Source organism: Colletes gigas, unplaced genomic scaffold, assembly GCF_013123115.1.
Source record: "Colletes gigas isolate AHSC1104 unplaced genomic scaffold, ASM1312311v1 Colletes_gigas_Sc00003, whole genome shotgun sequence".
Lineage (NCBI taxonomy): Eukaryota > Metazoa > Arthropoda > Insecta > Hymenoptera > Colletidae > Colletes > Colletes gigas.
In genome coordinates this window covers 9,601,017-9,616,548 of record NW_025106632.1, presented here as the reverse complement: position 1 = coordinate 9,616,548, position 15,532 = coordinate 9,601,017, and the positions used below count along the sequence as shown (strand labels likewise).

Genomic DNA, 15,532 nt, shown 5'->3' with positions numbered 1-15,532 from the left:
TTCCGAGAGGATCGTTGTTGCGACAACGGGACTCGTTTACTAACAAATCTCGGTTCGATGCGAATTTATGCGTACGCTTCGATTACCAGACATGCATTTCGTATCTCGCATACTTTACTTATCACGTGTTGTCGTCGATACGAGTACCGTAATGCGTTCTAGTATGTAGTACCGCTTAGTAGAGGGATAGTGACATATCATTGTCAATCGAAAGTAGTTAATACGTATCTTGATTATGACGTTAGTAGCGATTAATATTTTCCGTGCTTTCGTAACGAAACATTGAGCTATTCTCTATCGAAAAAATGAATTATTCGTTCATGTTCGTTCGAGTAACATTTTGCATCATGTGGACGTCCATGTCATATTTACGCTTTAACCATTCGCATCGCGGCCTCTTACTAAATCCCGTGTCTCTGGCAGAACTGATTAACACGAAAATCGTCAATTGATAACAGGCACGAAATATCGTTCGTCGTCGAAACGGAGTAAATATCGTAAATTCTGATCTGTATCGTAACGTAAACTGGTCGTCGATTGTGTGCCTAATCACGGATTCAAATGAAAGATTACCATTGCTGATGGACTTAGATGTGCTAATGAAATGTCGCGCGAGTGCGTTTAATAATCGATCGGCGTGCTAGATGTAACTAACATTTGTGGACCGCCGTTGCATGAATAACAATTCCGGTGATGGGTGCGTTGGCTTGGCTTACAGGGGAGGCACCACCTACCGACGTGACATCCAGCGAGATTAATTCTTCCTACATCATCGTCATTATCATCACTGTTTCCGCCTCTGTTTGCCTACTCATTGCTGCGCCCATAGTCTTTGCTACATTAAAATCGAAAAAGAAGGCTCAACGTTCCGGTAAATATAATCACTATCATATATATTCTTTTTCTGCTTATCCTCTAGGGCCGAATAACGCCGAGAACCTGCCGGACGTTCTCTTGGAAAAGGGAGATTTTGCAATGAATTATATCTATACGTTTGCCGCAACCTCCCTCATCTTTTTTGTCATTAATATCCTGATCATCGTGTTGTGGTACATTATGAGAAAACGAAATAAAGATCGTAAGTGAACACGTCGAATGGGAGCGAATGCGTTTCCTTCGCACAATGAATCAACAAAGAAATATAAATAACGAACGACAGGCATCGGTCTGAAAAGTTTCGCGTTTCTCATCCCCGTCTGTTCTCTTTTATTTGCACAGGGCTTAACAAATCCCAGACAGCGGATATGTACGCACCGTCCACCGTCAATGGAGACACCATGACCGGTGAATTAAGTTCGGTATCGGACGAGAAGAGCGACGTTAACTTCGACACTAACGATTACGTGGTCAGTGCGATCAGTCAGTATGTTCTTAGTAACAAGTAATGCCGGAGGGTAGGTTTGAGTTCTATTAACACATTTCTGTTTCGTTTTACTTTCGTTTGGATACCTTTCACGATTTAGTCCTATCGGGGATCATTTGCGAACAGTCGTGTTTCGAAACCCCTCTGTTTTCTTCTTTTCTGTCGTATCGTACTATTTTTCTTCGTATTATGATTTCGATAATAGACCCATACCCTTCTGGAACCTAATCAAGTAGTACAATCTTTCGACCAGCAGTAACACATTTATTTTTGTTTTCCCGTTCTTATACTTATCATAGTCTTACTTCGTTTCTTACAGTATCCTTAAGTATAGGCAGGTTTTGGGTTGGATGTATTAGAACTATTTCTCATGCACGTGTACACGCCGAGAATTCTCGTAATGTATCAGAATGATGAAATTAATAACGAAACAGAACACGAAACGTTGCTCCGTTTTGCATGTAAACACGGTAACGTACTTCATACTGATACGCTACGAATAATGGTAGCTACGCAACTCCGCGTTATTATACGATTTGGTATTGCCGTTTTAACGACTCTCGTAGAAACGTTGCAGGTTTATCTCTGCGGCACGCGTGAATTTAACGACACAATTTCTCTCTATGTAACGCAACAGGACGAAGGCCGAAAAACAGCAGCTAGCACGTATTTAATAGATCAAACTATGCAAGATTTTGGGAAAGGGAACTTGGAGATGCAGGTACATCATCAGGGAACTCTTGGTCGTCGTAGCAACCATATTCAACCACCCATGAGTATGGACTCGCCGCCACAGCGAACCACAGCCAGTGGGACACTTTCTGGTACGCATTTTTCTAACGAATTTCAAATAATTTTCTAAAAAGACCGTAAATGGAATGAACAAAGTGACTTTTACGAGTAAACTCTCAGGGCTTCCCAAAGTTTTATTGGCCGAGACCCAGTTCCGTAAAAATATTTCAAAATTAATATTAATATTTAACGCGATCCATTCAGAACCAGTTCGCAAAAAATTAAAATTTTTTCTTTCGAAAAATAAACGATCTCGAAAATTCATTAAAATTAAAATATTTTAAAACGTTCTAAAAAAATTATTTTTAGTTGCGAGGGTCACTTACAATCATTCTTGGTGAATAAACATACCCCCAAAATCCTACTCACTTTCGAGAAAAAAATTCCTAATCGAAAATACAATGTGTGGCCAGGAATGCTTCTGTAATTTCATTTTCTGTCTCACTTCCTCTTGTTTTCAATTCTGTAACCGAAAAAATACATTCGACGCAAGGTCTACTCATGCACTTCGTCTGCGATACTACTTTGGTTAAATTTAATTTCTAATAATTTCCTTTACCCGTCCACTTAATTCTATCCACGACTGTAAATGTCCCAATTAGAAATCAGTAACACCTATACAACAGGAGCAATAGACACCGCACCGACTAACGAAAGTTTTCGAACTTGCAGTTTCGAAATCGAGTTACATCGGAAACCCAAGTCCAGCGCCGCCGAACGACGTGAACTTCTACAGCGTGGAGATCGACAACGGACGATACATGGGATACGAGACGAACCACAGTCCCATTCCGGTGGTGGAGCCGGGCTCGGGAGCGTACTATCCATCCATGAGTCCCACGGGGCACATCGTGTCGGGCCACTTGAACACCGGAACCGGAACGCTGACGCGCAGTCGAACCTTGCCGCGTCCGGTTCCGCCGCCCGACGTCACCGTGATGACGGCGGGATCGAAATCACCGATACCGCCCTCGGTGCCCCCGCCACCGACGACCTTCGCGCGATCGGTATCCGGCAATCCTCACACTCACGGCCACCCGCTGTCGACATTCACCCCAACGCCGACCTATTCCGACATCGACGGCCATCTTGTCTGAGGATCGCCCATCTTCGGCCCGAGTTCGGTGCGCGGCAAATACCGCGCCGTACCACGGGACGAGACTATTACCGTTACAGAAAGAACCACCCGGCTCTAATCGGAATGCTCGTGGATAAACTGAAACGGATTCTACGGCCTCATTCGACGTTACCGGCGTCGACGATCTCGGGTCAAGTCGCACGCGTGGGGAAGCTGTGCGGCGACGCTCGCGGAAGTTTCGTGTGGGTGTTCCGACGACTTCTTTGAACATGAAAGAAAGTAAGAAGCATGTAAATACCAGAGAGGACTTTATTAACGTACTTTTACTAAGCACGCGGTACAATGTTACGAACCGGAATGCATATACGTTACGCGTTCATTTGTTTCCCGCGTTCATTTTCGCGCATTTACACGTGGTTTACGTTTCGCATATCACGCGTCGAACGGAAGAACGATCGATCAAGGATGTACATACGTTCGCAATCGCTCGCCGCTTGCTCAATGATACTTTTTTTCGTTGCGCTCTCGTAACAATGGTTTTTACTCGTTGTGACGACTTCATAGTGAAACTGAGAAACAGAGTTCGACAAATGTGTCTACGCGAACGGAAAAAAAATAGCCGAGGAACGGCGTGGACGTGGATAACGTCCGTGGATGTTTCGTTTCCCCGAGAGCACAGAGGTATAGTATGGATTTTACGATCACGTTTATGCCTTACTACTCTTACCTTGGAATAAGTTACTCGTAGTTTGTACCGACAACCGACAAACACGTGCGATCCAACATTGGTCAGAAAAACCGACGCAAATTAGAAGAGACAAGGATGATCGACGATCCGTGATAATATTCGATACTTTCTAGATTTCAGTTTTTATACGAGGTTATTATTGCTCACGGTAAGCTGCTCTTTTGAAAGTAATATCGATACAGCGATCGGCGATAACATCGAAGCCCGCAACGGATGTCTTGTCGATGACTCGCGTAGCCGACGACGCTGCTCTCGATATCATCGTGAAGTCGCGCTCGCATGTATTTATTCGTTTTCGTATATACGTACGACCGTCCATGGTTTCGTTTGCAATCGTTTGAAAGAGAGGTCTACCCGGACATTTGGCCGACTTCTTGTTTGAAATTCGAAGGAAGCGAGACAATCGTTTTACACAGGGAAACAGTTGACGACGTTCATAATCGGTAGTGATCCGACTGGATTTCCTTCATCCCCTTTCCCTCTTGCTCATTACCCGCGACGCGTTCTCTGTTAGATTGAACGGATCTTACTTGTTAAAACGGAAAAGCGTCACGAGGTAGCTTGTTCCGCGAAGAGAACAGTCTGTCGTGACGCTTGGCGGATTGAAACGATACTCGATGAGCAGATAGGTACTAAAAATGCTAGGCGACATTTAGGTAAAACTATCCCGAGTGAATTCACGAGACGTGCTAGCGACGCTGCTTCGGCCATCTCGTGCTTGGAAACCCCACTTTGGCGGATCGAATTTTGTTCACGCGTTAAAAACGACACGGGATAAGAATTTCACCGCTCTTTCTACGAACTCGATTCGAACAAATTTGCAAATACTCCTTTCCTTTCTACTGTTCGTCACCATTCTTTTCTTTTGCTTTTTACGTGGAACAGTTCTTCACTGCCGAGTCCAGAAGTCAATACTACCGGATACTTTAATCGATCGCATTTAGAGCGATTCCAAACGTTATACGCGTTTACAGTTTTATTCCGGATGTTCGATGAAGCGAGCTTACGTTTTTGTTCGCCGACGATGTTATTTTTTTTTTAGATATTCCGCCAAGTGATTAGGAGGTTTTGTTATCGAGATTGATAATACAGCACAAATACGAACGATTAAACCGTGACTAGAGTTAGGAGAATATTTATAGGGTGAACTGTTTTCACGTGACGTCCAACTCGTGCTGATTTTGTTTCCATTTCGTCGTGTTTGTGTACAGTTTCGTCAGTTCGGTTAACAAAATCGGCACACTCGTAGCGAGTAAATCGTTTTTTAATGTTTTATTAAGAGACGCGGTACAGTCGGTGATATTTTATAATTAAATTTACGAAATAATAAAATTGCCAAATATTTACAAATATCGTCCGTCGATGGTTAATATTTGTAACATATCTAATAAGTAGCCTTTTTTTTTTTTGTTAACCCTTCGAGCGTTTACGCAAATGGACTGCTAGACACCATTTCTTCTGAGCGACGGAGGTTCGACTACTTTCACTGCCTGATTTTTTATTCCTGTACCGCGAACACGAACGTTTTATAGTTAATTGATGTAAGATAATTATCATCACGTGAAAGCCGTTGACTTTTTTGTAAAATTTCGCTATGCGTATTTTCCTAAGACAGCGATAGCTTCGAGCCACTTGTATATCCTACCCAAAAAAAAAAAAACGTGTGATATCGCAACGAAACGATACGATATTGAAAATCACGAAAAAAAAAAAAAAATAATAACCGAAAGAAAATACGATCAACATAATCAGTGAAGTCTATATACGGAAGTAACAAAAAGAAAACAAAACATACACAAACGAAAGATAGGAAAAGAAGTAAAAGTGAGTGTCTTGGAGTAGTGATATCTTCAAAAAAAAAAAAAAAAAGACAATAGTACATAAGTTTAATTATACGAGTATGAGTTTAGTTAAGAGTAAAAGTATTTCCCTGGCACAGCCAAGTTAGAAGTTGCATTTGCACAAAGGTCTTTGTGCAAAAACGATAAGAACAGAAAAGACGTAGTTCAACTAAATGTTTATACATATATATTTTTGCATTTATTTCCATTAATATTGATTATCCTTGTAAATAGCGCGATATGTCACAGCGTTACACACACTCCAGAAAAAAAAAAAAAAGTAATTAAAAAATGGATCATATGAGGGTCTCACTTTACCTAAGCTATAATGAAATATTGTATAGGATTATTACGCTAGGCCACAAATTATATCCCGAGGATGAAAATGATGAAAAAAAAAAAAAGTAAGTAAATAATTATTCCAGTTATCGGACGAGACGACGTCTTTCCGTTTATCGAAAGCCTAAGTAGTCGACATATATTTTTGAAGAAAAGAAAAACGATACGAAAAAGATCGCGCACAGTTTGGCCTATTGCGATGGTGAGTCTCGCGGACACACGATGACGAGTGACGACGATATACTCGTGGCATCAGTCGACAAGTGTAAGTTTCGTTCAATTTCCATATGAAAGATCACGATCGATACGCGCCCAATCTGAATTATCTTCCACATGAATTTCACGCAAACGATAAATAGAGGAAAAAGTATTGACTAATTCACGTCCGATGTTCTCTGTGTATGATCATCGTGAAAATTACGTTGAGAAATCTACGCACGTCGCCGCTTCTAATTTGGCTCGCGTATCGTACGGATATAAAAGTTAAGGTAGACGTAAGTGGGATTGCTCCGAAGATACACGAAACACGCGCCGTTTCGCATATCCCATACGCAGACACGCGAGCAGCGATAGCGCTCTCGCGTCGATCACGATTATAAATAAATACGAGTAATCGGTGCGCAGGCGTGTATGTTTCGAGCAATCGTACTTATCCAACGGGGTCTCGTTCAACGTCGTAGTGAAGAACGATGTGTCGACGATCGATCGCATCCTACGCTATTTTCACTTGTTCGTTCTCCGGCGATCGGCGACCGTTCATCGATTCACGCGAGAACCGATCCGAGACACCCGGCTTGTTATATCCCGAGGCACATGTGACGGGATGGTGGTGAAATAAAATAAATGAAACAAAAAATATGTAAATTGCGCGAGAGGAAAATGTTGCCGGAGAAGAGGGGTGTCGTTCAACGGAATCGAAATGTATACTTTCCGCGCCGTTGTCATGTGTGTTTTATGCTTGAGAACCGTTTGAAAGTTTTACGAATAACGTTTTCGTAGCATGCGCTATTGTTATTTCATTACCGGGGAGGACACTGATTTGTTACGGTAGATTCTACAAAGCTTAAAAAATAATAAAAAAAAAAAACACGTGTATTGTTAACCGCTGCTGTTGTGTATGGAGCCGCACCGTTCGGCTTAGACTGATGATAAAAAAAAAAAAAAAAATTCACGTATGCTCAATTAGAGAACATGTTTGCGCATAATTAAGAATTCTATTTACATATACATGTTTTATATTTGTAATTAATAACAAAAATCATCTATACTTAATATTACCTGATATTATTAGATTATGTAATCTCCAAAGTATTTGCTCATCAAAGTGCTAGGCATGTTAGACGGACCGATATTCGTCCAAAATGGTACCTTGGAGATGGACATACCATCTAACAGTACGATATTTCATATTTTACACAATAATTAATAATTCCGTTGATTATTCTAAGACATAGTCAATCCTAATTATACAATCATTAAGGTACGAAGGATAAATTAAACGTTTTACATGTATATAATGTACATATACACTTAGATAGACACGAAAAATGAAATGCATAACGAATTATATCAAATTAAGAGGAAAAACGATCGAGAGCTTTCGTAAATAGTTCGTAAATATATTCGTATCACTTTTGATGTTTTTTTCTTCGTATTCGTTTTTTCGTATTCTTTCCTATTTTTAAAAGAGAAAAACGAACGAAAATAAAACTGATTCTCGCCGACGTTAGTACACAACGCGTCCTTCGACCCGATGATACATCGTGCGACAAAATGACGCGGGAAATTGTCGCGGCCAATACTCGCGAGGTTTTTCGAAATCGCCGAAAGTGAAGTGACGAATTTTACCGTAACGAACTTATCCGTTCCAAATTACCATTTCCACAAGAGGCGAAGACTGGATAACACTTGAGCAGTTTAATCGTTTTTTATGATATTCGAACGACTCGATTTTACATTCGATTCGATTTGCCCGTTCGATCGAACGGAACACGAACCTTCAATTTCAAGTACGCTATACTTTGATCGCGATAAATCGATTCTTGCGTTTTACTGTGAAACGACGGCGAGAAATTTCGCTTCCTGAAACGCCCCTGATGAAATTCCTTTTTAAAAAGTCAAATGTCAACGTTTATTTGGAATCAGGTTCATCGAGAAACGATGTTAAGGCAAAGAAAATTTTAACGAACAAAGAAAAAGGGCTTGTTTCTAGAACCTCGAAGCAGATTTCTTACCCGTCGAGCAGAGAAACAACAATTTATCACGTATATCGAGCGATACGAGTGAACGATGTGTCGCAAAATCATTAAGCGTATCATCGAATATATATGTTGCTTCCGTTTGTGTGCCAACAAGAAATCGACATTCTCAATGTATAAATATATGATGCATAGCGGGACGATATAACATACTTGTTACGCGGGCCGCCGTCACGGCTAAATTTTTGCGATCAGAATTTACAAACGTAATTCTTTGGAGCAATCATCGCTGTTCTTAAGTACAACCGATAATACTGATGAAGTAAAGAGACACTCCCACGACGAAAGGAAAGCAAAACAAAACGGGAGACGGGGAGAATGAGAAAACCGTGTAATATAAACTAAGACACCAGAAAATTGGTACATTAATTACTTGTATATATACATAGTATTTTTACATTCTAATTCTAAATTACATTTCCAATTCTAAATGGTATACATTACTCTGTGAGCTTCGCTTGTCGTCTGTGTAAATCATCGATAACGTTCTGACGTTCATTCGCTGTAGAAATCCGTCAGAGAAGCGTTTCTATCGCGAACCGCGAACGCGGCGATGCTCGGGCAAACAATACCCACCCAACACACACACACACACACACACTCCTTCTTGTGCTCGTCTCACTGCACCCTCTGCACAAGATTCAACACACACGCCTCGTGCCTTCATCGCAGTAACGTTAATTAGAACGGTTAAGGTTTATGGTCGCATCCGGTGTCTCGAACCGCGACTATTCCCCGCGAAAAGTAGTTCTCGAATAGTGAAAGTCTGGGAATAAGCACAATTTTTATCGAAAAAGCATTTTAGACGATAGAGAATTACCAGCGTAATATCGCATTACCGATGTTTTTTGTTTAAACGTTACCGTCGCGCGCAAACGCGCTCGTTGCGACCATAAACCGATTAAGGGAAGAGAAGGAATACTTTATTGTGTACGTACGTCGTATCACGATGTATTCGATGTTAATATGCGTAATTTAACTCCTACTTAAACTGTGCTCATAGCGGATGTGATCGTATTTTCCGAATAATGTCGCGACGTGTAGAACGTGGAACGACGCTTACCCGATGTATTCGATGATATTTGGATTTTTCAGTCGTCGACGTAAACACGACGTTGCCCCTGCACGAATTTACGTACCATTGTTGATTTTCTGTGGGTGGGGGAAGAAATAAAAATAAAAAAAAAGGAACTGCCAGGATTCGTTTGATCGACATTTTGCTATTTTTGTTTTTACACATAGAGACAGAGCGAAGCTCAACATACTAGTCCTTACTTTAAAACCAAAGTAAAGAGAAAAAAACATTGTGTAGCTTTTAAGAATCTCCATTACGTATTCACACCTGTGTGTCTATACAAAAGGCATAATTATAATTAATAATTCAATCATCGTAATTAGGTAAAGGACTAACCGATAAGCGAATAGATAAAAGGAATAAGCCGCTCGTTAAGTGTATCGTTTTATTTTAATTCATTTTTTACGATTAACATTTTATCTAGCAACTTTTGTCGGCTAGGAATGTAAATTCTGTATCTGTACATTGTTTTCCTATTTCAACTATTAAAAGTGATCGTCAACTAAACGTTGTGTTTGCTTCATTTTAGCGTGAAACGAACCTGAGGGAACGCTTCCTATTCCATAATCTTGTTCTACAGCGTAGACAACTTAAAGAGTGGAACTCGATTTATCTGAACCAGGCGGGGACAAGATGATTCAGATAATTGGAATCTATGTATTCCGTATATTTCCATTCATATTTTGTCAATGTGTTCTACAGGTAAAAATAAGACTAAAAAATCAATTGTAGAATTACAGAATATTAATCATTACACTATGCATACAATTATCACATATTATACGTATTGAATATAGAGTATATTTTTGTACAACAGAAACCTTATTTTTAAAAATTTATTACAAAATATATTCGCCACAGTACATAAAATATATCTCTTGACGTAGAACAATGTAAGGAACTAAAATCATATAAATTATAATTATGCGTACAAACTTCGATTGCACCGACTTTGTGCCGTTGTTTTTTAAATTAACTACGCGCCAATGTGCCGATAATTGAGTAAATATAAAACAATTTTAGACTTTTGAAATAATCAAATATAATTTCTGACATCCATAGTTTCAAACCCAATGAAAAAATTACACAAATTACGACATTGTTTCTTGAACTTTGAAACTTCAAGAAGAAAAGCTAATTTGAAAACACCAAATATGTAAGAATAGTAAACTCCTTAACCTTCAGCAATTTCGAAAAAACACCCTGGATTTTCTTTGCACTCCAAAGCCTAATGTGCTCTACTCGTAACCATCGTGTTTGCAACATCGTGTCTAGGATTTTAAATTACATTTAAATCGATTCTTATCGTTGTTATTATCAGCATGAACTCACTGTACTTACTGTCCTCGAAATCCACGCACCGCCATCGATATTCGATCCTCATCATTTAGACTCGATGGGAACAAACCTGGTTCGAATCGGACGCGTAGGACGAATGACCAAATCTACATCGATATCCATGTCCCTCAAATAGTCAACAGGCTCGAAATAGAAATCGTTTAATAAGAATAACAATGTTGTTTTCAACTCCAACATGGCGAATCGTTGTCCTGCAAATTCAGAGACCAAAAATTCGGTGTTAAATGTATTCGTATTGTTGGAAAGACTTTCTATTTCGTACCTATGCAATTTCGTGGACCAGCACTGAAAGGTACATAGGCGTAAGGATGACGTCCTTTCATATTTTCAGGCAAGAATCTATCCGGATCGTAAACTTCCGGATTTGGCCAATAGTTTGGATCTCTGTGGACGTCTACGATGAGCACGTTGACCACCGTTTCGGTCGGTACGAGTTTGTTACCTGGCAATATCATCGTAGAGAATCTTACTTTCGTGGCTTTTCGCGATTGGTAAATAACGTTTGGTAACTCACTTAATCGAACGTCCATTTCCGGGGTACGCGATATAAATGGTACGCTTGGGTAAAGTCGAAGAGATTCCTTGATGCATCTCTCGAGATATGGTACATTTTGCAGAGTGGCCATGGTTATTTTGCCTCCAGCTTGCTCCAAAGCCGCCTTCACTTCTTCTCTGGCTTTAGCCTGAAAACCAATGCTTCTTAACTCTCTTGAACATTAAATATATGTTTTCATAGAAATTGAAGAAATAAGACGAGAATAAAGATTCTTTGTTTAATCGTTGCAAATATTTCTTTAAAATAGAGGGTCTAGTAAAACATCATAGTTGAAGAAAAAACACTGTTATGAATACTATGATATTCGATTATCAATTATACCTAATTTCGTTACTTGCTATAATTAATTCTACCTGTACGTAATACCGTCTAGAAATCGAAGATGATTTCTTAACTATACTAAATTGTTAAAAAATGAGTCACCTGTATTTCTTTGTGTTCAGCCAGAAGCATAGTAGTGAAGCAAAGGCTCACCGCCGTGGTATCGTGCCCCTGAAACGAAAAACGATTTTTTCACATAGATGATTGTTGTTAATAGAACAAAAATAAATTGGAGAAACGTACCTCGAACATGAAAGTGTCAACTTCTTCCCTTATACCTTTGTCGTCTATCTGATTATTACGATGAGCTGCTATTAGGAGATCGAGCATAGCAAGCCTCCTTTTACGAACTGCAAACAAATGAGAATAAGTGGAAATGGGATTTATGGGAAGTATCGTTGATGAACAAACATTACTTACTTCCTACATCGTCGGAATTATCCTTCAGACTTGGATCATCGTTAAATCCAGTCAAATATTTGCCACTTGTCTTCTCATGATAATCTTTCCTTTCCGCGATGATCTATAACGTATTGTTAACTTCGTTTTAATCCAGTATCAGGATGATAGTTTGAACTAGAAATTATATTTCTCACCTCGTCGGTAAAACCGTGTAATATTTTGAGTAATCTAGATTGATGCCATCCTTGGGGGAAGAATTTGAAAATGTTGTGAGAATGAACCCACGGTCTTATCAATCTACAAAATCGATGCACAAAAATATATTGTTACTGTGCATACATTGCATGGTAATGTATACCAGAAATTATTTACCTGTACACTATAACTTTTCCCATATCGTATACCGCTTTTCGATACTTGTGTTGGAAACGCCCTTTATCTTTCAAAGAAGTTCCCATAGCAGTTTCTGTAAATGAAATCTACGTGAAACGCGTGCAAGGAAAACGTTATAGATTTGCAGTGGCGCGTTGCAATAACTTTCGTAGAATTTTGTACAAGTTTCACGATAGTTTACCGCATATCACGTTCAGTGTGTGCTCGCTGTAGAAGGGCATCAGATTTTTCACGACTGCACCTCCTTCGTTCTTCAATAAGTTCGTCATACGTTCTGATTCCTCGATAATAATGTCAATGAATTGTTGCAAGACGTTGAAGTGAAAGGCTGGTGTCAATATCTTCCTGCGTACCTTCCACTTGCTACCTGAAAGAAATGGAAACGAAAAACAAACGATAACCAGTACATTTATCCCGGTCATATTTTAATAAAAATTCCTAATAAATTCCTCGTCAATTCCTAGAATCGTTTTGTAAAAATGAAACGGGAGAAGAAATGATACCTCCGCTGGTGAGAAGTCCAGTCCCGAACCAGGGCATGAGAAGATCGTACATTTCACTTTTCTGGATGGATTTGGGATTTCCAAGTATCGTCTAAACGTGTCAGAAGTTTTTCATGTAAATTATAATAATTAATTCGTACACTGAGAGTGTCGCGTATATGGATGCATATTACAGCTTTCTTTTCTTCATTAATTATACATTTGTTTTTTTTTTATAGCTATGGTAAGCTGTATAAATTAGCAAGAATTACAGACGTCCCAAAATATTATTATTTAATATGTAAATAGTGGTGTTCGGAATTATATAACTGTTTCATTACCTCAACATCGTCAGGATGGCGAATATAAACTAATGGCACGGTGAAAGACCAAAGTCTATAAATCGGATAGTATCGATTACCCAACTGTCGCATAAATTTCCAAATTTCCGCTGTAATAACGTATGAATGGTTGTTATTGGTTTTTATTTTTACCATTGCTGGATAAACGATATTATTTGTTTGACTTACACGACGGAACATGGAGATCGTACAGGTTCCCGAGTAATGGCATTACTCGAGGACCCGGTATCAGGTTCATAATCCTGCCATACTTTCCATAATGTAGAACAATGAAGTGTACAAATAGTGCTGCGACTATGCAGAATAATATTGCGGTGATCATTTTTGCAAAATTCTAATTCTTCTCTGCGTCTGACAATGGTGACCCAAATGGGCTGCGAAAATAAAATACACGAGAGGGTAAGGCGCTTAACACTTTAATGGTCGCACCAAAGTGATATGATACACGAAGATGCTAGGAATATTATTATAAAGAATTATAAATGTAACCTCAACGTAATAAGTTGAATGTATAATGAAATGGTGACTGATACAGTAGATCACACACACGTGACAATGGCCAACGTCTGCTAGCTCGCAAAGTCACGTATACGTGAGAGCGGCCGTCAAAGTGTTAAGGGCCCATTCTTCTTTGTAGGCAAGAAAAATACACGTTTCTTAGTAATTTTTTTTTGCGAACTACTAAAGAGCGATTAATTCAGGTTTTTGTGGATATATTTATTATATATTTAACTATATTTACGAATTTTTGCAACGCATAATATCTATTAATTACGCAGTTTTTGTTGATCAACGAACAACAGTTTCTACGAACGGCGCCCAACTGCGTAGGTAATAGGTACATTTCAGCAGGCTATAACTTCGTCAGTTTTCCGAATTTCAATTTAACATTTGGTAGATATATTTTCAAGACTACATATTAAAAGAAAACACAAAAAAAACATTCGATTTTTTTAGTTCCACAAAGTAGAAAGGCCCCTTAAGAAGTTTTTCAAAGAAATGTTTTTTATCAATTCTGTAAAGATCAAAAATTCCTCTCTGAATCTTCTGAATATTAGACTTATTTTTCCCCTCATTTAATAATATTATTTTCTGCGACAAACGATACTTTATGCTAACAGAAATCCAATGCAAGTTATTGAAACGTAACTTTCTCCTACTATTCTCCATAAATTCTAAATAGCTGTAAGAGTTAATTTTACTTGCTTGAACGGTTATTTGTTTGCTAAAAATGTCACTAAACATTTCCTAAATACGAAACACGGAGTAACAGACTGCTCACCCTGTAACGCGCCTCGGTCGTCCGAGGTTGCAGCGAATCCGAACGGAAGTCTCCTAAATCCTATGTCAACTCGCACATTTGACTCGGAATAAGAGAACTTGCTATGACAGAATCTCAATGCATACTGTCTACGCGGATAAATATCTCCTCGTGACAGTCCGTGTGCCCACTACGATATTCACGAAAAAAATGCCATCAATCACAGTTTTTCATTCATACGTATGCACCGTCTTACTTTGGGATTACGAAAACACGATAATCTTTGACGTATGTTACTCTCGTGGGCATTAAAACTTTTAAAAAAAACACACACAAACAAAAATGCTGCTGTGTTCGACAATTTCATAAATTGCTGACCGCTAAAAAACATTTATTCGACGAATAAACTTGTCGAATCGATTCAGCGACCAAGCTTTTTGGCTGTACTCGGTCCAGAGCTTTTATTTCAAATTTTAAATGCACAGCAGGCCAAGTTTCGCTTATTCTCGTCGCAGATAATAAAAGTCAACGGTCAGACACGTCACAGGGGACGAAAAATGAATGATTTAAAGTCCTAAATGTAAAGAACAGTGGTAGACTCTGGTCGACCATTAGCATCGACTGTAAAACGTAATACCCACGAGAGAAAACAGTTTTACGTTGCATTAAATGGGACATGGGAGGTGTAACTTATTACGAGATATTTGAATCAGTTGAGAGGAAAGAAAGCATTTAATGGACGAAAGAAACTCAGGCGACAAAGGACATGATTTTCAACTTGGACCAGGAACATCATCCTCCGCGAGGCGTATTCTCCAGGGAGATTTATTCTACTGCTGTAGACTCGGTATATTGTCGCGTAATAAACTTGAAATCGTAAAACAGAAGATGTGCGTGATTTT

The 15,532-nt window shown here is 39.1% G+C and overlaps 2 protein-coding genes across 3 annotated transcripts in view; one reads left to right on the top strand and one right to left on the bottom strand.

Moving 5' to 3' along the window:
* Positions 1 to 3,530, top strand: part of LOC122404814 (nephrin) — a 513,791-nt gene extending 510,261 nt beyond the window's left edge. The window contains exons 15-18 of one of the 2 annotated variants that reach the window (XM_043409060.1): positions 719 to 871; positions 1,219 to 1,346; positions 2,001 to 2,187; positions 2,828 to 3,530. In XM_043409060.1, coding sequence (XP_043264995.1) covers positions 719 to 871; positions 1,219 to 1,346; positions 2,001 to 2,187; positions 2,828 to 3,252 — 893 coding nt within the window. In that variant the 3' untranslated portion in view covers positions 3,253 to 3,530. Of the gene's footprint in view, positions 1 to 718; positions 872 to 1,218; positions 1,395 to 2,000; positions 2,188 to 2,827 lie in introns of those variants that run through there. The other variant, XM_043409061.1, reaches the window with a different exon arrangement.
* An 82-nt stretch (positions 3,531 to 3,612) lies between these two features.
* Positions 3,613 to 14,806, bottom strand: LOC122404630 (cytochrome P450 4C1-like). Its single transcript, XM_043408769.1, has 14 exons — positions 14,652 to 14,806; positions 13,538 to 13,743; positions 13,349 to 13,458; positions 13,029 to 13,119; positions 12,707 to 12,892; positions 12,505 to 12,598; positions 12,327 to 12,429; positions 12,151 to 12,253; positions 11,974 to 12,080; positions 11,833 to 11,901; positions 11,368 to 11,536; positions 11,116 to 11,295; positions 10,836 to 11,044; positions 3,613 to 10,765 (listed from the first exon to the last, which is right to left on the bottom strand). The coding sequence occupies exons 2-13, from the start codon at positions 13,689 to 13,691 to the stop codon at positions 10,878 to 10,880; spliced, it is 1,533 nt and encodes a 510-aa protein (XP_043264704.1). The 5' UTR covers positions 13,692 to 13,743; positions 14,652 to 14,806; the 3' UTR covers positions 3,613 to 10,765; positions 10,836 to 10,877.
* Between the last annotated feature and the right edge of the window lie 726 nt (positions 14,807 to 15,532).